This window comes from Brienomyrus brachyistius, chromosome 11 (assembly GCF_023856365.1).
Source record: "Brienomyrus brachyistius isolate T26 chromosome 11, BBRACH_0.4, whole genome shotgun sequence".
Classification (NCBI taxonomy): domain Eukaryota; kingdom Metazoa; phylum Chordata; class Actinopteri; order Osteoglossiformes; family Mormyridae; genus Brienomyrus; species Brienomyrus brachyistius.
Window position 1 is genome coordinate 17061003 of NC_064543.1, and position 18532 is coordinate 17079534.

An 18532-nucleotide genomic window follows, 5' to 3' on the forward strand; every position below is an offset into this window, starting at 1 on the left:
AAAACCCAAAAGGCTTAAGATTCATGGACTACATGCATCTCCCTGATTTAGATTATGGGTAACGTGGACAAAAAAAAAAAAATGTACCATTATCAATAGCAAGAACCAGAGCTTTGTATTTGCCATCAACAAGAGAGGATTCTTCTCGGTCCATTTTGCTCTTAACAGTGACATAGCCAGTAGTTTTATTAATAGCTAGCCATCCAAGCTGATCTGGAACCATTTTATACCTGAAAGGAAGTACAAGTAGTAGGTTAGGCAAAATTCTTGGATTATAAACATGGCAGACACAACCAAATAAAAAAGTAAATGCATTTCATTACTCTATTGTCTGTTTCATGTGAGTGTCTGGATCGGTTGCTGTATACTGAGCCACTATCTCATTCACAGCCAAGCTCTCTTCCACAGAAACATGCTTCTCACGTGGACTGAAAACCGGAGGTTCATTCCTGTCCTCCACATTCACCACCACTGTCCCTGTGGCTGTGGGCAGCCGGATGGCAAATGGAGCTTCATTCTCCACTGTAACCAGCAGCGTGTATTTGTTCTTCTTCTCAAAGTCCAGCTCCTACATCAGGGAAACAAGCACGTCATAAATTTGCACCCAAGAAATTTCTATATGAGCAGGACAGATATCTGACTCATATCTTAAGGAACCAAGCATAATAGTAGATGTATAACCTTTTTATGGTTTATGGTAAACGAGTCCAATAAGTTTGCACAATCTGCACTTAGTTTGGCACTCTACATAAATAGGGCACATTCACCATATTAATACCTTCATTATAACCCAGTATACCCTGCTCATGTATTAAAGAACAAGTGACAAACACTGTCACACCCCCGCATGCCTTCTCCATCGTGTTCCTCGTTTAACCGCGCCTCTCGTTTCAGCCCTCATGTGGATGATCCCAGGTGCCTCTCGTCTGTTCCCTCATCTGTGGTGTATATAGTGCCTCCTCGTCCTGAACTCCCCAGTCTGGTCATTGTAGTGTTACATTGTAATGTTGAACTGCTGACTACATGTACCCCTCCGTTTACTCTGCGCCCTGTTTCTCCATCTGGCTCGCCCTGACCTAGTTTTACCCTTTGTGGTCCATTTCCCTTTGCCTTGCGTTTCGTTTGAATAAAGCCCCTTTAGGTTTCCCCGATGCCTGCCTTCGCCTCCATCCTTCCTGCACCGTGACATGACAGCTGTAATACTGGGACTTCACCTTTATTAGGGTGACGATGCCATCCAGGCCACCAGGGGCAGTTGAGACATTGAAGACATTCCCATCATTCCCTTGGATAATCTTAAACTTCGTGAACCAGGCAGGAGTTTCAGGATCATCAGCATCATTCACTGACAACTTCACAACTTCAGTGTCTTTTTGATTTTCGGGCACAGACACCTCATACTGTGGACAGAACAGGATCATTAACATGAGCACATATCAAGCAGTGATACTACTGCGTTGTAATTATTGGGTGAAACCTAACTTACAGTTTGTGGGTCAAACTGAGGAGCGTTGTCATTGCTGTCCGTCACAGTAATTATGGCTTTACAGGTGACCAAGTAACCATTTCCCATCATATCACCAACCTGGACTGTCAATGAATACTGAGGGTGTTTCTGGAAAGAAAAAGTTCAGGTCACACATTTGTTCAGACAGAGAGCCGTTTTTGGTTAGAGGAGGAAAACCCACCTACCTTCTTATCAAGTTGACCATTATTCAGTCGTATCAGCCCACTAGTAGGATTAATAGCAAACATGTCTGGAACAGGTAGCGGTGGATCTTGACTTATAATGCTGTATTTTAAGGCTGCATTACTAGTCTCAGGATCATCAGCATCAGTTGCCGTGACACTCAGGATCTCATACCCTAAATATTTTAGGGGAAAGCACATGCAAAAAGATCAAGCTGATGCAATGTCTGTATCAAAGTTCTTGCCTTGCAAGCAGACCTTTAGCAGCAATGTGAAGCATGTCAGCACACTGTACCTTCACCCACAGCTTCTGGAACACTGCCCATATATACATCTTGTGTAAAGACAGGCTTGTTGTCATTCTGATCACCCACTGTAATTACGACTTCCATAGGGTCCTCTTTTGTAAGAGTAGATCCAACAGCAGCAGCGTGAGCCAGAAGCTGGTGAAAGTAGTACCATTTAGGCATCTCAATTCAGGCTAAGTTTCTTTTCATTATTATTAAGGAAAAGTGAAGCAATGCTTACGGTATAGTTGGAACACTTCTCTCTGTCCAAAGGCTGTGTTACAAAGAGCTGGCCAGAGGTTCTCTCCATAGTGAAAATGTTTTTAGGTGGCTCATCTGCTCCAGGACCAGTAATCCAGTACTGCATTACAACTTCTTTATCCTTACTGGACCTGATCTAAAAATAAAAGCATCGTTTATTGGATGAGCATAAAAGTACATAAGACAGTTGAAAGCAAAGCGTCAGTAAAGTATAAAAATGTGACATACCCGAACCACAAATTTAGGAAAGGGACCCATTTGACCTTCAAGAATTGTGACTGGAGGAATCACCCACTCTCTCTTAATTCTCCTTGAAAACACCAGCTCTGGGACAGACTCACTGCCATCAGACTGGAAAGCAGAAGGACACCATGGAGTGCAAAATAATCACACTTCAGGACTTGAAACAAAATGGACCAAAATCACTGCAATCATTCAATACATCCTACCTGTTCAGCAGGGACATTTTCCACACCAAGCAGCACATGGCTGGTCTGTGGCTCAAGCTGCACCCGGACTCTTGCAGTGACCTTCCTGCCCACCGAGTCCCAGGCATGAACAAAGAAGCTCTTGTGCCCTTCATGCAAGGTCACAGGCCTTTTTATTAGGACAGTCCCATCTGATTCCACCTTAAAACGGGAATCTGCTGAGTTGAAGAGGAACCTCTGGCGCCCACTGCAGTCATCATACAGAACTGCATAAAGAAACACCAATAGAACATGGTGAAACTTCAAATTCAGGAAGGTGGCCAATACTTAGATTACCATGTCATTTAAAGAATATATTTAAGCCAGGACAAGCTAAACAAACAATTAGATATCTGTTAAATGGACATATTGAAAAGTTTGTGCGGTCTGTCATCTTAGCATTTCATTCTGCAAAGAATACTCCAATATTAAAAGGTGCTAGATGTGCTATGCATCACTGTCAATAAACACTGACACACGCTCATCATTTTCTGCAAACTGCAACTACAGCCCATACAAATCACTGGATCGATTACGGCACTTTTCCCACTGGCATACAGGAACCGACCCATACTGCGAAGAGACTAGTTACTGCACGAATCCAGCTTGCCTTGGGTTTCCACTGCAGAAGGATCAGCTCATTAAAGGCTTGGACGAGTTTGGAGAGTGGCAGTCACGTACAACAGAAGAGACTCATTTACTGTTCACACAGTACACGTAATTCACTATATGGAATTTATTTTTTTTGGCCGCATGCTAATTTCTTAGCATGTCTATGAGAATCACCATGTTATGCAAGCATGAAACACTAGCGGAATTAGCATTCACTTGCTCAAATTTATATTGCAAATCCATTCCATTCAGCTGTTCTACAGTACTTTAACTGGAAATTTTACTTTTGAGTTTTCAGCGATGCATTGCCATGTTCGAAACTACTAATAATGAATGATATACCGAATGTTACACTTTCTTCAGATAATCCATGCACAGAACACTGATATCTCTATGCATTTTGAGCAGTCAGAGGGTGGCGACACAACCAGCTCAGTTTAGGCTCCTACAGCTAGGTTCTTGATGGCAGTGGAAAAGCTCCATTAGTTATCCATTTAATGTAACCTAAACTCCTATCCACCATCTTGCTCTGCAATCTTTACCAGCCATCAATAACCACTTTAACCACCAAATATCAAAGGCAGAGCCCATAAATATGGCATACTAGGAACGGGGAGTCAAAGGCTGGAGGACACACTGGCTACTGACAATTACCTCCAATTCAGACGGGCATCTAAAGGAAATATTTTTAAAATCAAGGCTAAAATCTTAAGGTTCTCCAACTACCTTGAATTTTTATCCTTAGAATTTTAGTACAGCAGAATACATAACAGAATGCCATTATGACTGCACATTTCCTGATGTCTTTATTTCAAAGCCGAGAGAGCGTATATTGGCAATATTTTTGTTAAGCTTTACCAGGATCCGAAACCTGATCCCTCAACATTTAAAAAACACCCCCCCCAGACACACACAGCCCACCTTGTTGCACAAGAAGCAATAGAGACAATACATCTATGAGAACATTACCCTGGTACCCTGCACTCAACGCCACACACACCAGCAGTGCACCCAGTTTTAGGAAATCAGTTCAGGAAATCGCAGGGAACACGTATGGCCGCAATAAACTTTAAATAAGGAAAGGTGCCCAGGAAAAATGACAAAAACTCAGAACATTCAAGGATTTACCTCTCCCCAGCCTCCTGCCCTTCTCCAAATGTGCTCGATCTACATTAAAGGTGAAGAGCTTTGATGATAATCCAGGCTGACATGGCTCTTCCTCTTCACATGACCCTAAATTGAAAACCTGGAAGAAGGAAAGAAAGAGAAAGAGGGAAAGAAGCGGCTCAACAACTCCGCGCAAAAGCAGGTAAGGCGCACTCCTTTTACAATGGCTTTGGCCGGGGCACCTTCGAGCCGTGCAGAGACCCGCCATAAGCTACGGAAACAAGGACGCTTATCCAACTTAGGAATTGAAGACGAAGTAGAAAACGATACACCACAATTTCGCCAATCAGTCCAGTGGATTTAAGGTTTAATAAGACTTAAATTACATAAAGTAAGCAATAAATACATACATGAATCAAGGGCGCTGCCACGGTTGGGCGCTCACTCCCAAACTAATGGGTCCAACGACTCCGAAACAAACAGACCACAGGCAACTTTAATTACATATCTGCTAGCGTCTACGTTTAATTTATAATATTTAAATATATATAAAATATAACAACTTTAAGGGGGTTAAAAAAATTAAAGGCTTCATATCCACAGCACAGCAACCCCGAAAACCCAAGTAAAAACCAACTTACCTGGAGTAAAAAGATAAGTCCCAACGCCAAGACCTTGTAAGTCCCCATTAGAGCGAAGTCTCGCCGAAAACCTCTGTTCTCTGTAAGCAGGGATAGTGAACGTTTGAAGGGGGAAAAAGCAAATCCGCCTTCGTCCACACGGTTTCGCAGGCTACCCCTTCCCAAAGGTGTGCTGGCACATTAATACGCAGCTGAGCAGGTAGTTTCGGGAAGCGGGGGCTCCTGCGCCCCTTAGGACGGCCAACATCCAAATATGGGCATGGAGCCTCTTCATCCTGCCTACAGGTAAATGGAGACTCCGCTCTTTCTCACCGGGTTCTAAACCCCTAAGGGGTTTTAGAGGAAACGCCCACAAGAGCGAGCGCGTTTGTCCTGGAAAAACTCGGCGTTGAAATGCCCCCTACTTTGGATGGCGTTATTGCGGGTGAGAGTTATCCATCCATCCATCCATCCATTTTCCAAACCGCTTATCCTATTGGGTCGCGGGGGGTCCGGAGCCTATCCCGGAAGCAAAGGGCACGAGGCTGCGAACAACCCAGGATGGGGGGCCAGCCCATCGCAGGGCACACTCACACACAATTCACTCACACATGCACACCTATGGGCAATTTAGCGACTCCAATTAGCCTCAGCATGTTTTTGGACTGTGGGGGGAAACCGGAGTACCTGGAGGAAACCCCACGACGACATGGGGAGAACATGCAAACTGTATGAGGTCATATATACAAATACAGAACTCGAGGAACAGATTTAGCAAACTATTACAAATTGTTATGGTCAGCTGACTGTGACCTTCTCCCCCTAGCCCCCCTCACACAAATATCATGTATTGTTTTGCATCAAACAGTAATACCTATTGTTGCTGCAATATTTTACATGGTATTACATTTTATTAAATAATATACGTATGTTATTTAAATTGACATTAATGTTATTAGTTAATACCATTACTGTCACTTCATTTTTTGAGAACTGCTATTTGTTTCTTCAAGGGTGTTGTGTGTCTGGGAGGGTTAGGACTAGGTCTCTGTAATCAGAAGGTCGTTGGTTCAAATCCTGTGGTTGGTAAAGTAAGCTTTTTTTTTATTTTTGGGCTCTTCGGTCGTTTCAGGGACTGGCTTGACCATGTTTTCTTAGCTATATGTTGCTTTGGACAGAAGCATTTGCCAAATACATACATATGACCGAATCAGACATTTACCACTCAGTAAGTATATGAAGCTCAGTTATCATGTGATGTTTCCTGCTGGTCTTGAACCATTTATACAGCATCAATTATGCAGAAGGTGGTGGTAGAAGGAATATTCTGTGATGTTTCCTTTTTCTGTCCTTTCCGAGACATTTGTTGATTGGTATCAGTTCATGTCTGTAAGCCGAATACTGCAAGTCAGGAGATCTGAACAATTATTTGATGGGTGGGACTGCGGCAATGACTATTTTGTGGTCTAAATGACAAGGTGTGTTAAATTGAATTGTACTTTTTATAAAAGTAACCGCAGTTTCAGAGTAAAATGAGATTAAGATTCCAGAGTCTCTGAAAAAGATGAGGTTAAAAATAAGTTTGACTTCAAACTTTTTAGTTCCTTGTTAAATAATTTATGATGGTGAGATATTGATCTATTACTCTTATTGCTCTTTTCATACTCACAACTACTTGCATTAATGGAGAATCTCTTATGCTGAGTATGGAGATTAGTTAAGTGGTTACTGGAATGAGTATATGATGCATCTGTGTGGTTAAATGTTATAGGATCAAAATAGGCTTTATCTTCTAATACATGTTTTTTCTAACAAAAGTGCAACCAATTGTTGATAATGAAATTATGGGTTTTTCTCACAGGCTATAGCATGAAGCATAAAATAAATGAAGCTTAAAGCCAATGCTGAACCTTTTCCCACCATCTTGACAATACTTATTCTGAATTGCAAATAAGCTGTAACTGTGTTTAAATACTGTAACCTTTGGAAATAGCCTTGTACAGGCAGGGCATCCTTCCCTTTAATGTAATTACTCATTAAGTCGCATTAAGTCATTAATTGTTAAATCAGAGCAGGGAGGACAGATGTTTTATGTCTTGTTCATGGGAAATTGAACTGCTTTTTAATATTAAATGTTCCACACTTGAGGTCATGTTCTTCAGAATGTATTTGTATCCTTAAAATGAAATAGCTTGTATTTATTCTGTCTGACTTCCAAACGCATACCAAGTGCTGGGCCACAGGTTTCCACTTATCCATCCATCCATCCATCCATACATCCATCCATCTAGCCATCCATTTACCTTCAAACTGTTTATCCAGCTCAGGGGCACATAGTGCATATCTTTATTGCCTTTCAGATTTGCATGTGTAATACCATTTCTGACATGCCTTCCCTTTCTTCCCCAGCAGTGTTGCAGCTCGCCCTTATAAACCGATAATACGGGAAGTCAGATTACATGCATGAGCTCTGTGCTGCGGGGCTCAGGTGTGAAACACACAGTCCGGGAACAGATTGGTAGGAGTGGCTGGGTTCTGCTTCCCGTCCTTATGACACCATTTCCAGAGCCACCCACATATGAACTGTACTTATTGAATGCAGTTTTCCTATAAACATTCATCCATCCATGTCCTTTCATTGTTAACATTGAAACAGGCCGACCCTGAGACAGTTCAGGAATAGAATCAGAAATATGTAGGCCTGCGTTTCTTTGGTGCAGTTGATAAGGTTGTTAAAAATATGTAGAAATATACAGGCGTAGCCTACATATGCAGTGTAGGTAATATCATGTCATAATTTAATTTTAACCTTGTGAGTCAAATCCATTTAAGCTTAGACGCGAACTACATGGCCAGTACCCGGTTCTCTAAAATGAAGTGTAAAGTTTGAAATTTCAGTCAGAGCTATAACCTCCTTTTATTTCCCCCTATCTATTGAGTTTATTTCTTCGTTAAGACATTCACCTTCTGTTATTAACAATGTCTAAATTCACCGACTGAAGATGAAAGGCAGTCGATAATCACACATCTGAGTCATAAAAAGTCACAGGCTGAATCACATGCCTGTTTCATGATCATGCGAATAGATGCTCGATTGTTCGTTGAAAAAAATAGGGGGCGTATTAATTGCTGCCCACTTTTTTGGTGCAGTCTTTGTTTTTATCAAGTGATAGTTTATCTGATGACATTTGGAAAAAAAATACGGCTGGTAGGAATAGTTTAAAGTGTTGATCACCCCCACAAATATCTTTTTAACGTGTGCAAAGACATGGAACTTTGAAATGTGGATTTTATAACTTGTATTAACTGCCTGCCTTTTACACTGCTCTTCACTGACTGCAGACATTTTCATGCTGTCGGCCTACTGATAGACACAGACTGAGGCAGCAGAACATTTATTTTCCCTTATCGAAAGGGCAAAACACACGACATTGCGATTCCTAAGCAGGATTTGACTTTGCTTTAATTACACAGATGCTTCAAATTAATCTTCATGGGAAACTAAATGAGGGGGGTTTTGTTTAACATTCTTTCGGCCTGATTATCTTTGTGTTTGAGTGCGACCCCAGTGAGACTGACGAGCTGCATTTGTAAAGCAAACTTGTGGAGATGCGCTAAAATGCCTGTGAGCTGCAGCCAGCCCATCTTCTCGCACCAGTAACCCCAGCTCTTCACCTGCAACATGTTTGTTCACAGTCTGCTCATCACCTATGCATCTCGTTGACGTTCCCTAAGCAAACTATTTTGTTGTCGCCGATAAAAAGCAAGCCCGTCCACGTAATGGCCTGCGTTTCCAAATTTATTTTAACTAGCACTTGATAAGCTAGGTCATGTTGTTCTTTTTGTTTGTTAAAATGGTTTTGTTTGGCATCCAATTTGTGCATACGGCATACTGTGCTGTTGTAGAATTATACTATACATTTGGCTTTGAAAAACCAGACAGTTGCTTTGAAGAGTGTCACATTCATGTCCTTAAGGGATGGAAGGGTTCACAATACAACCATTATGACTGGATACCCCCCCCTCCTCACACACACATTCCACAATATAGTGTAGATATCACTGACCTTGCTAATGATACAAAAGCCTTGGGATACAAATGGTTTCCTGGCAGCTTTGCTATGAAGGTACTGTTTGGTGTTCAGAACAAGGCATGAAACAATGTAATTGCATGTAGTAAATATCATCCAGTATCCCCAGTATTACTGAGGAGAGGTGAAGCATCTCTCTGTTAACTCTTAAGCTCCCGTATTTAATTTCTAACATTTTCAACAAAACACTGTTATTTTCATCTGCAGCTGTTAACTTGCGATTTTCTGTTGTGCCTGATTATGTTCCACCCATCCCCTATATAAAAGGTTAAATGGGTTGCAATAAATGCATTCTAAATCCTTAGTTTGCTAGTGTGTTGGCTTAGAAAATGCATTTTAAGGGTGCTATGTATATCATCATCAAACTTTATTTGCAATGATCAAAATATGAATACATTTTTCTACAATAAAAACATTGAAAATGATTTAGGGAAATACGGTTTCAATGTCTAATAGTAATACACACAACTCTTTGTGACAGAGTGTGTATTAATCCACTAGACATTAATTTAACCGTAGTGTGTTCGTTAGTAAAAAAAAAATAACCCCTCTCTCTTTTACAGCCCATTTCTAAAACTCATTTAATGATTAACAGTGTATTTATACACTGCTGCTGAAAGAGAAACTAAATTTTTTCTTCCTGCTTGATGGTTATAACAAATAGAACTTTAACCATGATTCTACCAAGGCCATTAGCCTGGGCCACTGATAATAGCCGATTGCTATTCATTTACTAAACTTGAAAATGTCTCCTGGATTTTTCCTCTCATATGTTATTTTTTAAAATGCTTTAGCACTTTTCTCCTTCATCTACGTATTAATAACTACAAATTAACTCAGAAATCGTACAACGCATGTATCTACCATTTCCTTGCTATACATGTGTTGACTTTTTAATGGACAAAGGTTGAGTTACGTTTAACTTTTGTCCGCCTTAGGTAACAGACACTGGCTGTGAAAGTAAACATCATGTTCATAAATTATGCATTTAGCTGAATGTTTCGGACTCAGGATGCAAACTATTAACTTCTCTGCTGCGGGAGAGAAACTGGGTGGAGAGAGAGAGCATATGGGGGTTGGGTGGTTATTTGCTCGTGTGAAGAGATGCTTTATGGCACCATCAAAGCATGTTCCTGCAGGTCAGAATCGAGAAGAATAACTAGCTTTTATCTGCACAAAACACCTGAAGTAAATACAAGCCTTAATTAATATAACATGAGACTTTTTTGTCCATACCTACCCAAGTTGAAATAGGTAAAATATATGTTTAAAATCGTGAACAAATAACTATACACTTCATAAACTGTGAAGAATTCTTCCTCGAAAAAGGAACTCGGAATCCGTGGTTTTTATCTGCAAAGCTGCTTCCGCTGTAGCATATTGACTTCATCAATGTCCTTAAAAGCCCATTAACACAGAAGCTTTTAGATAGCATAAAATGTTTATGTAGCATGACCTTTAAAGTCTTATTATGTTGTGGAAGCATGCATCTCGACCACGTCTCTTTATCCTTGAGGAAAGTTTCAGCATGTTCAGATTCACCCGAAAAAAATCACGGCCTCTTGTTTCTGTGGCAGAGACAAGCACCATCTTGCATTTGTAGGGGTATTGTTTCCTGGAATGTGCTCCGTGTCTCCTATCTCACGCTGAGCCACAGAAAGTCCCTCCTGGCTAAAGACGGCGATGCGTCAGTGACTCTTAGGCTGCCTTTTCTCATGTTAAGGTTCATGAATTAAATGATCCACCAGCCGTCCCCCCTTCCCCCCCAATACAGAATCAGGCGTCTAATGACAGGGTCCCTGAGCTCAAAGGGGGATCTTGTACACACATGCTGTGGGCATGTGACTTCAGAATGACGTCACAGCTAGACAAATGCTGCGAGACATAAAGTGTAGTCGGTTGTGGGGGATGGTGCAGTTCATAGTGGGAGACGGTGTTGCCAGCAGGAAATGGTGGCGCGCAATTCAACATCTCGTGGCATGAGGGAGATTTCGATCTGCCTGAGGAGCTGGAGGAGTTCTATCTTCCAGCCTTCTGAGATTCTTCCCACAGGATCTCTGAAGCTTCCCTTTTGCAGTAGAGTGCTTCACTATTTTTCCCAAGTGTGGCAGTTTGGTGCCACAAAACATGACATGACGGCACGCTCCATCTGTGTCATGAAACGTTGACGTTCGATTTACACATCAACGCCATTTCCTCCCGTGCTGCGTGTTCTCACAGTACATCACTTTATCAGATGATACAACGTAGGTTATCAGTTATTTTCCACAATTTAAAACAGTCAAGCAGTGATGCTCTCTAAAGCAGATGAGTGTAGGTTTTATAATAGTTTCATTTTCAATGTGATGTTGAACAAAAGAATATGTTAAAAAAAATATGGTTGGAGATTCCCTTTAAAGAGAAAGTGGAATTATGCTTATATACATAAATAATGAAATAATATACACAAGGATTATGTTAATGGATAAAGTACAGCTACTTAGTAGACATGTAAGCACTATCGGTAATGAGGCGTGGGTGGGGAAAATATTACAGACTGTCCACTACCCTATTATGCTCTCTCAGAAAGTGCCTGGTGCTTTTGTAGTAATCACATTACTAAAACATTACTTGAACTACAAAACGAGGCATCTATGTGTTCGATATATATATATAGATCAATCTGCTTTACTGTACTTTTTCCCTGAAGTATACTGTAATATGTCTTTCTGCCAGTCAGATTAAATGTGTAAAACATTGACATTTACAGTAATATAATTTTAAATGATAAGTCACCTTCAAGAAGTTACTTATTTTTTTGGTTAATATCGTGGCCTTTAATATGTTCAATCACAGTCAAAGGTCACAGTAACAGTCACCTCCAACAAGTCAGAACAGGAAATGATGTCAGGAGGTTCTATAAACATTTCCTTAAGCGATTCACTTTGTCATCATTAAACACGTGAACAGAATAGAATAGGATATGTTGACCAGGAAGTTATCTTCATTTTAAATTAAAATGGACTTCCACCAGTTTCAAGCAGTGCAACGTTTATTAACTAAAAATACCAAACATTACAGAGATAGTCATTTTATCCTGTCTAGCTAGCGTGATATCTACTGATTAACTGATTTCTATGATAAGATTTTATCAAATAAGAAATGGTCTTGGTCAAAACTATTGGAAACTGCATCTATGCTCTCTTGCTGGGTGTTTTATATGTATGACTTTGAGAGGTAGACTGAACGCTGTGTCTTATCAGGTGAAAACCCCAGGTTAGCTTCGACCTACAGGTGTGGACACACAGACGCCCATTGTTTTAAGGCATACTGATGCATGACAGAAGACAACTAATCTGATTACACAGATGTTACGTATTGATATATGTTGAAGGCAATGAGACGAAATATAAAATATTTAACAGACGTGGTTAAAAAATGGTACAAGTTATCATATGTCCAGGCTTATGCCCAACAGTAGGTGGCGTAGTGATTAATGACATGAAGTTGTCAGGCAAACATTACATTGAACACAATACCCTCTAGTGGTGGCAGAAGGGAGCCTTTGAAACTGACAAGTCGTGGGATTATTTTGTGTTACCAATAACCAACACACTGGATGGGGGGTGGAAAGTTGTTCAGCGGGTTAGGCCTCCATATCTGTGATCAGTAGGTTGTCAGGTCAGGCCCTTACAGAATAATGACATGCTGGGGCCTTGAGCAAGGCCCTTAACCCCCCATTGCAGGGGTGCTGCACACTGGCTGACCCTGGGCTGTGACCCCCAAGCTTGCTCTCATTTTTCTATGTGTTTGATAGAGCACTGTATGGGGTAGGTGAGAAGGGAACTGCCATGAATCGATACATTATCACTGTTATATTCTACTTTACTTAGCTCTCATTGGCTGCTGGTCCATATAAGATGTAGCTAAGGAACAAATCAGTCATGTTACACTGTACTATAAATTGGCTCTAAAGACCTTCTGCGACAGGACTTCTACATATAGATAAATTCAGTATTTATAGCTTACAAGTGATACACAATGCATTTAAAGATACAGAAATTATATTTTTGCAAGGAGATGATCATTTGTATGCAGTTACTGTGAAATTCCCTAGATCCTGTGGTGCCCATTCACAGTCTACAATAGGGCTGTGTTTAAAATGAAGCTTGTCATCAGTTTGAATTGATATTATGAAAGGCGTTCGTGTCATTAAACATGGCTCCTTAACTGGGAACAGCTTGAGCCAGAACTGGCATCTAAAGTTAATTATTTTTAACAATAGTAGATAGCATGACTTATTTATGTAGCTGCACTGCAGCCCTCCTTTCCGGCTTCCTGCCGTTGAATACTTGTCAATGGTGGGAACTCATCTGTATTTCCAGTAAAGATGACACTGTAAACATTTCCTTAAGCGATTCATTTTGTCATCATTAAATACGTGAACAGAATAGAATAGGATATGTTGACCAGGAAGTTGTCTGCAAGCAAGAAAGTGTACAGTAACATAAGACAATAAAATGAATATAATAATGCTACCTAATAATAATTAAATTTTCTGTATTGCTTATCCAGTGGCCATATTTCGCTCTGTTTTCCCGATGTCACAGTGGAAGGTGTACATGATGTTGCTCCCGGCTGTGTAGCAATACCATGTAACGCAGCGCGAACAACTGCCAAAACTGCACATTCTATGGCCTCTAAGTGAGCGGAATTTATGGCGTCAAAAAGTGCGCATAAAAACCACGCGCGCATGCGCTCGCGAGCAGAAAATCCATGCTCTCTACGCGCTCGCGATTGCACAGCATTCAGTCGCTCGCTCGCTCGGCGTTAAATTAGTGCCAAAAGTCGAACCGCTCGCGTGCTGAAAACCCATCCCCTCTACGCGCTCGCGTTCGCTGGACCCTATCTACGCGATCGCGTCTGCTTTGGTAGAAGATGAAGATAATTGACCAATGGATGTGGGATTCACACTGTCATGAAGTCGGAGCAAGTAAGTCTTACACTGAGTTCACATCTTTTAGAGATTCTGTTTTCATATTCCACGTTAAGGATTGGAATCGCGTGTGTCTGAATTAATGCAGAGCTTGAAATTCAATGCGGTATAGCTGGTATCTCGTGCAATATTATTTATTCACAGTCTGCTATCATAATTTGGGAATTTCCCGCTACGTCTTACCGTATATAAAAAAATGGGCCAATGTACGGTAAATTGCATTGTGAATAACATTTCTTAATACAACATCACAAAGCCAATTTAATAAACTCAAATCCTGGGAAGCGCGCTCCTCAGATATTAGTTCTCGGGTTAGTGTTAGCAGAATATAGGCGAAACCACCTTAAGTGCTATCTATTAATGTTTATTAAATTAGCATTAAAATGGAGTGGTTTATAATATCTTTTGTCCTTGTAGCTGCTAAATACACTCATTATTAAAGCCATAAAGTTGTCTGCCTGCTACATGGGAATCTCCACTGAGTAAGTGTTTTTGGTGGACTTTGTTTAACTTTATATAAAATGTATCATCATACATGAACAAGCACCTCACAAAACAAAAAAAATTCATTTTCATAATTAAAACTTTTGAATGGTAGGCCTAGTGTGTGGATCAGAGACAAGATCTTGACACCTCATTAACTATAATTTGTTCTGTGAACAGCTCAGATGCCACCTTCTCGAAAGTCTTCTGCATAAAATGGAAATGGGATTCAGCGCGACTCCACTAAATTTGGATTATCTTTAGTTCCTTTGTCATCAGGAGCTGTATCTTCTGCAGGCCTTGTCTAATCACATTGAAGTACCTCCTGCTATCACCCTGGCTTTGCAAGAGCTCTTTGACCTTGTGAGGGCACATCTGGAACGTCCAGCCCCATGTGTCACACAAGAAGTCACTGCCACCAAAGGACGACCCAAGATTTTGATTGAAGAACAACGTTTGAAAGAAATGCTCCATACACAACTTCCTGTGCCTTGCATAGCCACACTGATGGGTGTTTCAAGAAGAACAATCTTAAGAAGAATGAAAGAGTATGAGCTCTGTGTTAGGGACACATATAATTCCATCAGTGATGAGGAACTTGACAATTTGGTTTCTTCTGTCAAGAATGATCTACCAAATGCAGGCTACAAGATGGTCAGAGGGAGGCTGCAGTCAATGGGCTACAGGGTTCGGTGGAGAAGAGTTGCAGCCTCCATGCATAGGGTTGATTCTATGGACATCATATCAAGGTTAAGTCTTGGCTGTGCTGTACGCAGAATGTACTCTGTACCAGGGCCCTTGTCTCTGGTACACGTGGACACAAACCACAAGTTGATCCGGTTTGTATTAACATCAAATTTATTTGAAGTTTGTTCATCTACAGCCCTGGGTGGATTGGTGTGAGGTGGTGGTGGGGCTTTGGAGAAGATTTCCTGCCGATCAACACTGGCAACTTATATTTATGTGTCATGGAGGTCTCGGGACTCACAGATATTCAGAGACATGTGGATAGTTTACCAGTGTTTTTCAGCAGGAAATAGTTATTACTACAAATTGTCACCCCCCCCACACACACACACAGAAACTGGATCTGGCTATAGTGGGAAAATCTTTTTTTATTATTATTTGTGAGAACTTGAAAGCCCTTAAATTGCTTTCAGCAAAGTAAACAAAACTTGGAAAAAATATATGTTCATTCACCAACAGTTTCTAATCTGGGGTCTAAAGTGGTCAGGCTTGCAAGTGTATTTGGTTATTTGTCTATCCTAGCCTGTTGCAGTGTATATTTCCTGTATATTTTGCATGTAAAAATGTTGTTTGTTATGTCAGTGCTTAATATTATCATGTAGTCTTCATGAACTTTCTTCATCTTGGCCAGGGACTGCATTTGGAAAGTAGCCACTTGACTAAAATTGGCACATTTTCAGAAATGCCAGCAACAATACTGATAATGAACACCCCTCTAACTGACTCTCAGTTGGTTTAGAAAAAAGACTTTTAAGAGAAAAGAAAGCCTTCCTTTGGTTTTGCATTTTTCTCTTTTTTGTTGGCTGTGCACAATATATTAGAAGAATACCTTACAATTATATTAGTTAAGAAATAACAGATTGCGTATATACAATATTAAGGTGATAACAACAACCCTCACTGTCTCTAGGTGCTGCTTCAGACAGGGCATTCTGCAGCAGGGACACCACCCGTCGTGCAGCATCCTGCAAATCTCCCTATCACAACAGCCCACATAACAGAATAACATTAGTGTATGATTCAGTAGGGCTAGTCCAGGTCTGGAAAGTAGTTGGGCCAGATTTTCAAACCAAGAAATTTAGCTGGGCCAGACATTTTCAGCAGCCCAGTAAGCAGCAGGTAATGGCGTTTTAAACAAACACAAATCAAGGTACATTATTTTAAAAAGCTACAACTGAACAGAGTCTGAGAGCAGAGCAATATTTTTTTTCCACTTCTGAAATAAGGAAAATATTTTGGTCGTATCTGGCCTAGACGCATCTCAAAGTGCATAAAAAGAAAAAAAATGCCTATTAGATGGTAAACTGCCAGATATAAAGAAAAAGGGAAAAATCGGCTATAATCATCATCCGCTTATCATCATCCGGGCTCACCTGGAGCTGCTCCCGGAGGTGCCGCTATGACTCATGGGTAACATGCCGGAATGGGACGGCACCTGTAGGCTGGACCAGTTGTCATGGGACGGCAACATGGACAGACAGGTAGACGAGCTGTCTGACTAAGCAGCTGCAAGTATAAAACAATAAATGAAGCAGGTATGTGGTGGGCAGTGTTACAGCGTCCTTAATATGGTCAATACAGAAAAGGCACATCATCATGTTATGTATATACTGCCTCCAGTTACTTAATGCCTAACTTCAATACATTGATTGATTTGTTCACTGTTGTAGCCTGTGTCAACTTTCCTTTCAGTCAGATGTAAAGTCATTTCTGTTTTTGTTCTGTGGAGTTTTTTTTTGAACAGCATATGGCTGAATTCTGTTAAACCTCAGATTGAAGAAAATTGTCTTAATTGAAAAGCAAATATCAAAAACTCAGTCCACAGGAATGTTTTTCAGACGATTTCTGTGGATTTTTTGAAATTTCACGAAATTCCATCGCTTGATTACATAAACACTGAGTGAGATTTCATTCTCATTACTGCAACATATGAAGAGGATTATGACTTATTACTTTAGGTTATCGGACTGAGTGAGTTTTGGAAATTTGCTCTTCAATCGATAACTGAAGCAGTGCTGTGAATGCAGAGGTTATATGCGTCGCATATCAACAGAACTGTATGTTTATGTCGTCTTAATTATTTTGATTAAATGTCTGACTAGTCCCAATATGTGTGAACATACTTGGCCAAATAAAGCTGATTCTGATTCAGTTAGAGGGTAATGGTCGGTGTGCTGTACTATCGTGGTGACCCACACAGAGAGCTTAGGACCATGATTTCAGTGTGCGCTTGTGTGAGGGGACAGGCAGGGCGGCTGCTCACTGGGTGATGCACTCCTGTGGGTATAGGGGCTGGGATAGGGTGCGGATCGGTTACTCCTCAAGGAGGAATAACGGTCACAGCCGTGGGGGGAGGAGAAGGAGAGGGTGCTCCCAAACTGGGGGTGTGGGTTTGATGAAGAGCAGAGAGACCCTGAGCCTGGGATGAACCAGCTGCCTACTGAAACGAAAGCGGATAAAGACAGAAACTAGAACCTCAAACTAAACAACACAAACAACAATATCAAGTTATATTCAATCATTAAACAGTTATATATTTAATCTAAACAATAGTAATAAATATCGTTTCGATTCAAAATATCATTTACGGGTGAATCTTATGACTTGCATTGGGAAACAGGAAATGGGCCAAGCTACAGGGCCAGTTCAAAGGCATAGTGCGAGGCGCTCAGAAGGGGGTGAAGTCTGGGCGGAGTCAGCTAAAGAAGAAAAAGGCCTGACCTTTTTCTGGATGCTGTGGACGGTGTTTGTGTGTGAGCTGCAGCTGCATGTTCCTTACATTTTTTTATCAACACCAGCACCCTGAGGTTTGGCCTGGACTGGGTCCTGTCCTGCACGGTTGAAGGCATGTTGACTGATGGCCAGCCCGTGTTCTGTTGGATCCCACAGAAAGGAAATGGGAATCCCATTTGGATCGGATGCTGACAGTTGAAAAAAAAAACTAATGTCTGTGTGTTATGAAAGAATATCAATAAATGTTTCCGAAATGGGATGACTCATTTGGTAATTATTTACGGCTTATGTTATGGCTGCCAATTTACAGTCTTTACTGAGGTCTGACTTCTTTCGAGTCACCTTTAATATAGATTGGACACTCTCTATGCAATGTGCAATACTTATATAGATGGTAAATGTTTACCTGCTTGCACAGATGGTTGATTAGGTAATTAGTGTAAGTGTGTGTGTGTGTGTG

At 40.9% G+C, this 18532-nt stretch overlaps 1 protein-coding gene and 1 long non-coding RNA gene across 2 annotated transcripts in view; one reads left to right on the top strand and one right to left on the bottom strand.

Annotated features, from left to right (window-relative positions):
• Nucleotides 1–18532, bottom strand: part of LOC125704124 (uncharacterized) — a 68886-nt gene that overhangs the window by 32290 nt on the left and 18064 nt on the right. The window contains exons 4-12 of the mRNA XM_048969454.1: nucleotides 2687–2931; nucleotides 2466–2588; nucleotides 2218–2373; nucleotides 1985–2132; nucleotides 1693–1865; nucleotides 1487–1615; nucleotides 1215–1400; nucleotides 324–568; nucleotides 88–230 (exon numbers count right to left, since the gene is read on the bottom strand). Of these exons, the coding sequence (XP_048825411.1) occupies nucleotides 88–230; nucleotides 324–568; nucleotides 1215–1400; nucleotides 1487–1615; nucleotides 1693–1865; nucleotides 1985–2132; nucleotides 2218–2373; nucleotides 2466–2588; nucleotides 2687–2931 (1548 nt within the window). The remainder of the gene's footprint in view (nucleotides 1–87; nucleotides 231–323; nucleotides 569–1214; nucleotides 1401–1486; nucleotides 1616–1692; nucleotides 1866–1984; nucleotides 2133–2217; nucleotides 2374–2465; nucleotides 2589–2686; nucleotides 2932–18532) is intronic.
• LOC125751664 (uncharacterized) lies at nucleotides 5133–18329 on the top strand. Its single transcript, XR_007400720.1, has 2 exons — nucleotides 5133–14106; nucleotides 14773–18329. It is a non-coding gene; the product is annotated as an uncharacterized LOC125751664 (long non-coding RNA).